The sequence below is a fragment of the Pelophylax lessonae genome (genome assembly GCF_965119305.1).
Source record: "Pelophylax lessonae genome assembly, chromosome: 7".
NCBI classification, from domain to species: Eukaryota; Metazoa; Chordata; class Amphibia; order Anura; family Ranidae; genus Pelophylax; species Pelophylax lessonae.
In genome coordinates, this window is record NC_138774.1 from 129,277,074 (window position 1) to 129,288,271 (window position 11,198).

General features: G+C 42.5%; 1 protein-coding gene across 1 annotated transcript; it reads left to right on the plus strand.

Moving 5' to 3' along the window:
• The first annotated feature begins 10,251 nt into the window (after positions 1-10,251).
• LOC309559958 (death domain-containing protein CRADD-like) lies at positions 10,252-10,943 on the plus strand. The gene has a single exon (XM_082263436.1). It carries the CDS (start codon positions 10,293-10,295, stop codon positions 10,884-10,886), a length of 594 nt encoding a protein of 197 aa, XP_082119562.1. The 5' UTR covers positions 10,252-10,292; the 3' UTR covers positions 10,887-10,943.
• The last annotated feature ends 255 nt before the right edge of the window (positions 10,944-11,198 follow it).

An 11,198-nucleotide genomic window follows, 5' to 3' on the forward strand; every position in this document is an offset into this window, starting at 1 on the left:
AGACCTACACTGCACACCTTCCACCTTGCCCTTTAAACCGCCCATCTCCTTATATCAAAGCCTAAACAGATCACATCCCATCCCACCCCCAACACCACTGCGCCCACCTTTTCCCATATAGACCTGCGTGTCATAGCCTCTTATTCATGTAGTTATGATCATTCGTTGAAGATGTCTTGTTGTGGCACCCTAAATGACTTTTTTGGATATTGGTATTGGGAGATTGGTTCCTATATTCCAATGTATGACGTTTTGAGGTCCATACATCTTAGATGGATCATTGTTCTATTACACTGTTGAGGTCGTTCCTCCACGTGATGGGCGTCTTCTTCCTCCTCCTCTTTATCCTTTTGCCTCCTCCTCTCTTTTGGTGATATGGTCTTATGTCTAGACAAGCCATTCTCAACTAGGGTTCCATGGATCCTTAGGGTTCCTCCAGAGGTTCTAGGGGTTCCTTGACCTCTGCTTGATTGACCTCCCATCTGATGGTGCCTACTTAGTTTTGGAGCCCAACACCCCTTGGCAGCACCACCAGCATGACACCAATGATCTGAAAGGGTGGCCTTCCGACAACCAATGTAATGAGAAGCATTTGTCCCATTGACCATAAAAGTGAGAGATATTTTATTTTATTTATTTCTTTTACTGACCTCCTCCATTGAATTGGTTTTTTAAAGGAGTTCCCCATGATCTGATAATTATTAAAAAGAGTTCTTCTGGGGCAAAAAGGTAGAGAGTAGAGGTGGTACTACTCTATATAGTGTGTATCCCCCCAAAGAATTTGGATCATACCAGAGCACTCAAGTGGGCCCAAAAGCTGCATAAAAACAGCATGATGTAGCCGACATCAATGGCGAAAATATTGTTCATCTAAGGAGCAGCATGCTAAAAGTTACAGTCACAGAGTTACATTGTTCCAGCTCCGACCAACCATGTACAGTACAACATATACTATACGTGTGCAATCCCTCTAGAAGCTGGAAACCCCTACTCCAATGATCTGCACTAGCTTTCGGGTTTTGTGCCGAGCAGTTGCTCTGCTGCATTGTGAGCACAGGAGAATGCTTGGCATTTTCTCAATGCATGCAAATTTTTCTCTAAATGGACAAGGTTGTGATCTCTAAATGGCGCCCCGGACATGTGACCAGAGTCCTGTGTTCACAATGTAGCAGGGCATCCACTCGGCACAGGACCCGGAAACTAGAGAAGATCACTGGATTAGCAGTGCCTACTACAGTGATTTCCAGCTTCATGGGCAGTGGTGGTCAACTGGAAAATTATAGAGGGCCTTGAGTGCAGCCCCAACAATAGCAGTGCATGTTTGCCCCCCTTACGTCCAAAATTGTTGGTCTTGCTGCATTTGAAGTTGCTGCATTTGAACCCCCAACATTGGTGTCAATGGATACAATAATAACCCCCAGCATTAGTGTCATTGAGTGCAATATTAACTCCCATCATTGGTACCATTGGAAGCAATAATAACCCCCAGCTTTGGTGTAATTGAACGCAATAATAACTCCCATCATTGGTACCATTGGAACCAATAATAACCCCCAGCTTTGGTGTAATTGAACGCAATAATAACTCCCATCATTGGTACCATTGGAAGCAATAATAACCCCCAGCTTTGGTGTAATTGAACGCAATAATAACTCCCATCATTGGTACCATTGGAAGAAATAATAACCTCCAGCATTGGTCTCAGGGGATGCAATATAAACTCCCTACATTGGTGTCAGTGGACCCCCAGCACTTGTGTCAAAGAGTGCCAAAATAACCCCCTACACTGGCATAAGTGGATGAATTAATTACCCCCCAGCATTGGTGTCAATTAGTACAATAATAACCCCAACACTGGTGTAATTGAACGCAATAATAACTCCCATCATTGGTACCATTGGAAGAAATAATAACCTCCAGCTTTGGTGTAATTGAACACAATAATAACCCCCAGCATTGGTCTCAGGGGATGCAATAAATACTCCCTACATTGGTGTCAGTGGACCCCCAGCACTTGTGTTAAAGAGTGCCAAAATAACCCCCTACATTGGCATAAGTGGATGAAATAATTACCCCCCAGCATTGGTGTCAATGAGTACAATAATAACCCCAACACTGGTGTAAATGTGTGCAATAATAACCCCCAGAATTGCTGTCAATGAGTACAATAATAACCCCAACACTGGTGTAAATGTGTGCAATAATAACCCCCAGAATTGCTGTCAATGAGTCCAACAATAACTCCCATCATTGCTGTCAGTAGATGCAATAATAGCCCCTACCAGTGGTGTCAGGGAGTGCAGTACTGGCCCCCATAGTTGGTGTCAATGGGTTGAAGTGAAGAAAGACCTCTCTATGACCGCACATCCTCCATACCATCCCTGAGATAAGTGTGAGCGGCAACTTCAGCCTGGACTCCGACCGAGTCCCCGCAGAGCTCCCCCCTCATACGTGAGTGTATGTGGTGGCGGGGGGCTCAACATTTTTTTTTTTTTTTCGAGGGGAGGGGGGCTGTTAAAGTGGTTTTAACCTCTTCCGGTCCGCGTTATAGCCGAAGTACAGCTGCAGCGCGGACTCGAATTTCCGGGAGGCCGTCTTTAAATGGCCTCCCGGTAACAGGCTCCCTGCGCGCTACCGCGAGCGCGCTTCAGGGAAAATCTGTGTCGGCCGTGTCCCTTGGATACAGCCAATCACAGCGGCCATTTACCACGTGATCGGACCATGCAATGAGAGATGATCTCATATGTAAACATATGAGATCATCTCTCATCGCCAGCGCTCCTTCCTCACACAGAGACTGCATGTGAGGAAGGAGCAGAGCCAATCACCGGTAAGGGGACAAAGAAAAATGTAATCAGGGCACTGATCACCAGTGCCCTGATTACAAAAGAGGTAAATAAAATAACATAAGTGTCCACAGTGCCCCCCATCAGTGCCCACAACCAGTGCTCATAGTGCTGCCAGTCAGTGCCCATCAGTGCCTGCTCATCTAGGCACTGATGGGCACTGATTAGCAGCACTATGGGCACTGAGTGTAGGCACTGATGGTGCTGCCCATCAGTGCTCATCAGTGCCGCCCATCAGTGTCCATCAGTGTCCAGCAGTGCTGCCTCTCAGTGCCGCCTCTCAGTGCCACCTCTCAGTGCCCAGCTATCAGTGCTCATCAGTTGCGGCATATTAGTACCTCCTCATCAGTGCCACCTCATCAGTGCCCATAAGTGCCGCCTCATCAGCGCACATCAGTGAAGGAGAAACATTTATTTATTTTCAAAATTTTCTGTCTTTTTTCTTTTTTTTGTAAGAAATAAAAAACCCAGAGATGATTAAATACCACCAAAAGTAAGCTCTATTTGTGTGTAAAAAATTATAAAAATTTCATATGGGTGCAGTGTAGCATGACCGCGCAATTGTCAGTCAAAGCGTGAGAGCGCTGAAAGCAGAAAATTGGCCTGGGCAGGAAGGGGGTGAAAGTGCCCGGTAGGCAAGTGGTTAAAGGCAGAAGTTTTTTTTTATCTTAATGCATTCTATACATTAAGATAAAAAACCTGTGTGCAGCAGCCTCCCCCAACCCCCCTAATACTTACCTGAGCTCCATCTAGATCCAGTGATGTTGCACGAGAGACTCTGCTGTCTGGGACTCTCCCTCCTCATTGGCTGAGACACAGTGGCGGGCACCATTACACCACTGCTGTCAATCAAAGTCAGTGACACCATTGGCTCCCACTGCTGTCAATCAAAGCCAGTGAGCCAATGAGGAGGCAGAGGGGAGGGGCCAAACTGCAGCACCATATCTGAATGGACACACAGAGCAGCGGCTCGGCTCGGGTGCCCCCATAGCAAGTTTCTCGCTGTGGGGGCACTCGGCTGGAGGGAGGGACCCTAGAAGAGGAGGATCCGGGCTGCTCTTTGCAAAACCAACTGCACAGAGGAGGGAAGTATAACATGTTTGTTATTTTTACCCAAAAAAGAGAATTTATTATCACAGCGCTTGGGGACAATTATATTTTTTGACACTTTTTTTTTATTTTTTAGTAAAACTTTATATCATGGGAACAAAAAGTCCCCTATGTGATATAATAAAAGCTAATGCAGACACGACATCTAAGAATTGTATTCAGCAGTATATTACATTTTGTTTTTTTATTAGTATATATACACTGTAAGGAAATTGTGCAGAGATTATACAATCAGATTGTATAGTCTATGGTCAGTTTAAGGCATTTCCTTAACCTGGTGCAACAACTTCATGAAACCCGTTCATCACTTTCATTATAAATACTGACAAGTAGCTGATAGAAAGGACAATGTTATTGTTTGTTGGTATTTCTCCTCTGCACTAATGGAAGACAGACGTCTGCAGAGTATCTACTATATATGTTTGGCTCTAGTGAGCTCTCCTATTCAGGGAGGACGCAGGGTGCACCATTTTCACAATGCCAGTATTAAAGATGGCTGACTCTGTTCTGATCACATGACCCATTGCTCTTTGCAGAGCTGCCTGGGTGACAGGAAGTAAGCAAAAGCCAAAAACACCGGGAGAGCGCAGGAAGGTCGGTACGGTGTATTCCTGACATGTGTGTGACGGGATTCTGTAAATTCCGGGATATACGGCTATTCCCATACACATTCCCATCCAATCTCTGTGCTTAGATGGGGGCTCAGACAGTTCATTATGCAGGAAGCTGTCATTTAGTCTGCACACCTGGAGTGATCAGATAATGATTATTTTATTATTATTGTTTATTATTATTAATATTATTATTGTTGTTGTTACAATAGAGATTGTTTTTATTAATGTTATCATATCACTATAAATATTAGTATTTTAATTTATGTTATTATCCTATTATTATTATTATAATACAGGATTTATATAGCACCAACAGTTTACACTTAGATGGGGGGGCTCAGACAGTTCATTATGCAGGAAACTGTCATTTAGTCTGCACACCTGGAGTGATCAGATGATTATAATTTTATTATTATTATTATTATTATTATTGTTGTTGTTTTTGGATAGAGATTGTTTTTTATTAATGTTATTATCATATCACTATAAATATTATTTTATTATTATTATTAATTTATTATTATAATTGTTGTTATTTTAGATATTATTATTTTTATTAATGTCATTATCATATTATTAGTAGTCATAGTAGTAGCATTAATATTAGCATTACTTTAAATAATATTTTCATTAATGTTATCTTATTTTTATTATTATTATACAGGTTTTATATAGCACCAACAGTTTACACTTAGATGGGGAGCTCAGACAGTTCATTATGCAGGAAGCTGTCATTTAGTCTGCATGTCTGGAGTGATCAGATGATGATTATTATTCTATTATTATTGTTTATTTATTATTATAATTGTTTTTATTTTAAATATTATTGTTTTTATTAATGTCATCATCATATTATTAGTAGTCCTAGCATTGATGTTAGTATTACTATAAATATTATTTTCATTAATGTTATTATCCTATTATTATTATTTTTATTATTATTATACAGGATTTATATCGCACCAACAGTTTACACTTAGATGGGGGGGGGGGGGGGGGGGGCTCAGACAGTTCATTATGCAGGAAGCTGTCATTTAGTCTTCATACCCAGAGTGATCAGATGATGATGATTATTTTTTTTATTGTTAATTTATTATTATTATGATTATTGATGGTATTATAGATATTATTGTTTTTATTAATGGTATTATCATATTATTAGTAGTTGTAGTAGTAACAATAATATTAGTATTTCTATGAATATTATTTTCATTAATATTATCTTATTATTTATATACAGGATTTATATAGAACCAACAGTTTGCATATAGATGGGGGCTCAGACAGTTCATTATGCAGGAAGCTGTCATTTAGTCTGCATGCCTGGCATGATCAGATAATGATTATTATTTTATTAGTAGTAATAGTATTTTCAATAATAATAATAATATACATTATATTGTTTTCATTAATGTTATTATTATTAGTAGTAGAAGTAGTATTTTTATTAATATTATTTTTATCAATAATATTATTATTATTATTAAGTTATTGTTTTTATTCATGTTATTATTATTAATATTATTGGTAGTATTAGTATTTTCATTAATATTATTTTTTTTATTAATAATAATATTATTATTACTATAAATATTATTGTTTTCATTTTTTTTTTTTAACTTATCATTATTTTCATTATTATTATTATTGTTATTCTACAAGATATATAACACCAATGGTTTGCTCAGTGCTTTACAAAATACAAAAACACGTTACAGTTAGACCCCGTTCACACTGGGGCGACGCTACTTGCCGGGGCGACCTCACAGGTCGCGGTGCGCAGCTCGCACCACGACCTCGGAGCGGCCGGCACGGACTTCATAACATTGAAGTCAATGCAGGTCGCTCCAGGTCGCCCCAAAGAAGCTCCGGACCCTTTTTCTAAGTCGGAACGACTTGTGTCGCTCCTATTAGAACAGGTCCACAGCTACTCTATGGCAGGCGACCTACGGCGACCTGGTCGCCCCAGTGTGAACGGAGTCTTACAATATGATTTAAAGCGGAGTTCCGGCCACAAAAAAAAAAAAATTCAATGAACATACCCCCGGGACAGTCAGGGCTAGTACATTCCACAATGGCTAGCCTCTGATCTGTCCCGGTTCGCACTTACCTGCAAAAAGAAATACTCACTTATAAAATTTCTTCTCCAGCGCTGCCATCTCTGTTGTGGGCAGCTGGAGCCGGCGCGATCCTCTTCTGTGTCCTCCTCCGTGTCTTCTTCCAGAATGCGCCTTCACCGGCCCCTCTCGTCACTTCTGGTGCGTCGCCGCATTCCTCCACAGCTTCTGGCATGCCCAGAAGCTGTTTAGCAAGGTATGACGGCGCCAGCACCGGAACTGACGTCAGGGCCGGTGCCGTCGCATTGATTCCTGGGAGCGATGACGTTCAGCTCCCAGGAATCATTGCAAAGCGGAAGTGACGGTGCGAGCCGAGGGAGGAAGTGGAAGGAAGGTGAGTATTTTTTTTCTGCAATTACAAGGTAAGTAAAAAAAAAAAAAAAAATCCTAACTACCCAATTCCTTTTCAGGTGACCTATAGCAAGCGGATGGCCCAAAATTGACTATGTCGATTTTGTGGCCGGAACTCCGCTTTAACCAGTTCTGGACCGGAAGGATTTACCCCCTTAATGACCAGGCCATTTTTTACAATGTGGCACTGCGTTAATTTAACGGACAATTGCGCGGTCGTGTGACGCTGTACCCAAATAAAATTGATGTCCTTTTTTCCCCACAAACAGAGCTTTCTTTTGGGGGTATTTGATCACCTCTGCAATTTTTTTTTTGTACTATAAACAAAAAAGAGCAAAATTTTTGAAAATAAAAAAACACTATTTTTTTACATTCTGCTTTATAACATCCCCCCCCCCCCCCCCCAAAAAAAAAACAAATTTTAAAAATCTAAATTTTTTATCCTTTTAGGCCAATTTGTATTCTGCTACATATTTTTGGTTAAAAAAAATCCCAATAAGTGTATATTGATTGATTTGCGCAAAAGTTATCCCGTCTACAAATTTGGGGAAAGATTTGTCATTTTTATTTATTTTTTTATTAGTAATGGCGGCGAATTTTAGCGGGACTGCGACATTGCGGCGGACAGATCGGACCCCTAACTGACATTTTTTACACTTTTGGGGGGACCAGTAACATTACTACAGTAATCAGTGCTATAAATATGCACTGTTACTGTAATAATGACACTGACAGGGAAGGGGTTAACATTGTGGGTGATCAAGGGGTTAAATGTGAGCCTAGGGGAGTGATTCTAACTGTGGGGGGGGGGGGGGCGTGGCAAAATATGCACTGTTACTGTACTAATGACACTGGTAGGGAAAGGGTTAATACAGTGGTGATCAAAGGGTCAAGTGTAAGCCTAGGGGTTTTTTCCTAACTGTATGGGGGGCGTGGCTTGTGAAATGATCGTAGAGACCTGTGTTCCTATATAGAAGGACCACAGGAGCTTTGTGACCATTCCAGAGAGAAGAACTGTCAGCTGTGTATACAACAGCCGACCGTCCTTCTCTCTCAGCGGGGGAACGATCGCGGGTGCCCGGCGGCAATTGCAGGTGCCGGCTCCGTGGATCGGCATCCCTGCTGCCAAGTGGGGGTGGGAGCCCGCCGCTGGAGGCGCACGCTCGCCCCCCAACCGGCATAGGGCTACGTCGGTTTGCGCAGGAGAGCCAGCCTGCCGCAGTAAATGTGCGGCGGGCAGGGGGGCGGAGGGGAAGCTGTTAAAACAAGAGGAGGGTTCAGAGGGTCCTAAGAGCTTACAATCCAAATATTACATCTCAGCACCCAATGTAACGGATCAACCGGCACCCCGACCGGGCACCTCCATTGACGGACGCTCCTAGTGCTGAAGCAATGCAAACCATTAAGTATCTGCTCCTGACCTCCAGTGACGGTGAATACCCTCACACCCCACCTATGGGCAATCCATTCTAAGTCCTCTCACTGGGGAGGAGTGAAAGAGCTTTCAGCTAAATTAATTTATCATTTAAATGAATAAAGTGTAACTAAAGGCAAAATTTGCAAAAAGTGAAAGAACATTCTAAATTTTGAGTTCTTCCCCGGGATATTCTTCAATTGGGGGGGGGGGGGACACTAATTCTGGATACAACCAGGGATTCTTCCACTTTGGAGGGATTTCCTTTAACTTCCTGTTTTTGGCTTTGGGACAGGAAGTGAAGGAAAATCTCCTCAATGGGGACACAGATGGCAAAAATAAACCTAATGAAATGAATTCTGGGAACTTGCACTAGCTACATCAAAAAGTTAATAAATGCAAAACAGTGTATTTTATTTTTTTTATATTGGCTTAGAGTTCAGCTTAACCACTTGCCGACCGCCGCACGACTATTTACTGCGGTGGTCAGCCCCTCACAGGCAGAGCGACGTAGTACTACGTCGCTAGCCTGTGAGGGTCTAGGGAGCGAGCGCGCGCCCCCGAGTGGTCACGGACCCCCCCCGCGCGTGTGACCCGATCTTCGCCGGTCACTCACGATCGTCGTAGGAGAGGGAGAAAGGCAGGCGGCTAATGTAAACAAGCCGCCTGTCATTCTCCCCGGTGTATGAATGATGATCATACGGTTCTGCTATGTAGAACCATTGATCACTGTTCATACATCTCAAGCCACAGCAAATCACAGTTAGAATCACACCCCTAGGGACACACATAGCCCCTCCTCTAAAAAAAGTTAACCCCTTCACTGCCAGTGTCATTATTACAGTAACAGTGCATATTTTTAGTACTGATTACTGTAGTAATGTCACTGGTAACCCCAAAAGTGTCAAAAATGTCAGTCAAGGGTCCGATCTGTCCGCCCGCAAAGTCGCAGTACCGCAAAAAAAAAATTGCAGATCGCCGCCATTACGCGTTAAAAAAAAACAACAAAAATTACAAAAATCTTTCCCTTTGTTAGTAAACGCGATAACTTTTGCGCAAACCAATCAAAATACGCTTTTTGCGATTTTTTTTTTTACCAAACATATGTAGCAGAAAACAAATTGGCCGAAAATGTTAAAAAATTTTGATTTTTACATTTTTTTGGGGGGGAATTTCATATAAAAAAATGTGAAAAATATTGTTATTTTTCCAAAATTGACGCTCTTTTTTTGTTTATAGCGCATGATCAAAAAAATTGCACAGGTGATCAAATACCACCAAAAGAAAGCTCTGTTTGTGGGGAAAAAAAGGACGTCAAATTCGTTTGGGTACAACATCGCACGACCGCGCAATTGTCCGTTAAAATCACGCAGTGCCGAATTGCAAAATAGGCCCTGGTCAGGAAGGGGGTAAAATCTTCCGGGGCTTAAGTGGTTAATGGCCTACAGACACACGTGCAATACCCACTGAACGCGTGTTTCCAAAACGTATAATGGTGTACCTGTTCTGTGTGCAGTGCATTGATTATTGATTGTGAATGGCACCCTCTCTCCTCCTATTAGCATGTTATAACTGGCTCCTGGTGCTGCTTCACCTCCCCCCCAGTCAGGGCTTTGCTGTACAGGCACGGCAGAAGTCAAATTCAGGGACTTACATTGGTTGCATTTAAAAAATAATAATTTTATTGATGTAATAATGAATACAGAGCTGCGTTATTTTTTGTATATCTGCCTGAAGTTCGGCTTTGAGTGTGAATGAGGCTCTAAAGTTTTGTATGGATAGACCTGTATATTGTATTGTAATAAATTCCCTATTGATGTCCCTATTACACAGGTGAACGATGGATTCTAAACACAAGGAGCTCCTCAGGAGCCTTGGTCTTGATTTGTGTTCCCATGCCGTAGCCGACGGGCTGGTTCCCCAGTATCTGTACCAGGAAGGCATCATCACCCGTGAACAATTGGAGGACATATGTGGACAGGTCACCAGTCAGAGAAGAGCCATGAAGCTCTTAGACATCCTGCCCACTCGGGGGCCCAAGGCCTTTGACATCTTCCTGGACTCGTTGACCGAATTCCCATGGGTCCAGGAGAATTTAAAGCAGCACTGTCTAAAGATCCCTCCTGTATCCGAGAGCAAATCTTCAGCCTTGCCTGCCAATGTCCTACAGAACTGTCCCAACGACCGGCAACTGAACCGTCTGGCGGGAAAACTGGGATCGGAATGGGAGCAGGTTCTAGGTCACCTAGGACTAGACCAAAGCGACCTGTACAGGTGTAAAGTAGAACATCCATGTAACCTGCACTCACAGGTCTTGGAGGGACTGGTGAAATGGAAGCAACACATGCGACGCAAGGCCACCATCCAACGTCTGTGGGAAGCTTTGGAAGCTGCTGAGATGGATCCTTCAGAAATAAAACTTATTTTACAATGACGTTCCCCATGTGCAACTTCAGCTATGCTTAGCTTAGGACACTTTGTGGTCACCAGGCCATCAATCACACCTTATTAGAATTTTTGGACATCCCATTTCAAAACCGAGGCTGTCAATACAAAGTTGGTCCTTCTTCCCAGCTAAAAAGAAAAGCCTCCTGTCTCCTGGGAAGGTTAAAAATAAAAATTTTACCCAAATTTTTGTTTGTTATGTCATATGCTGTCCCTGGTGCATCCTTACCTCAGTCTGACATCCATGGCTTGTAGGAACCTTTTAGCGCTTCCAGATGCAATCTTACTTCCTTCAGGCACC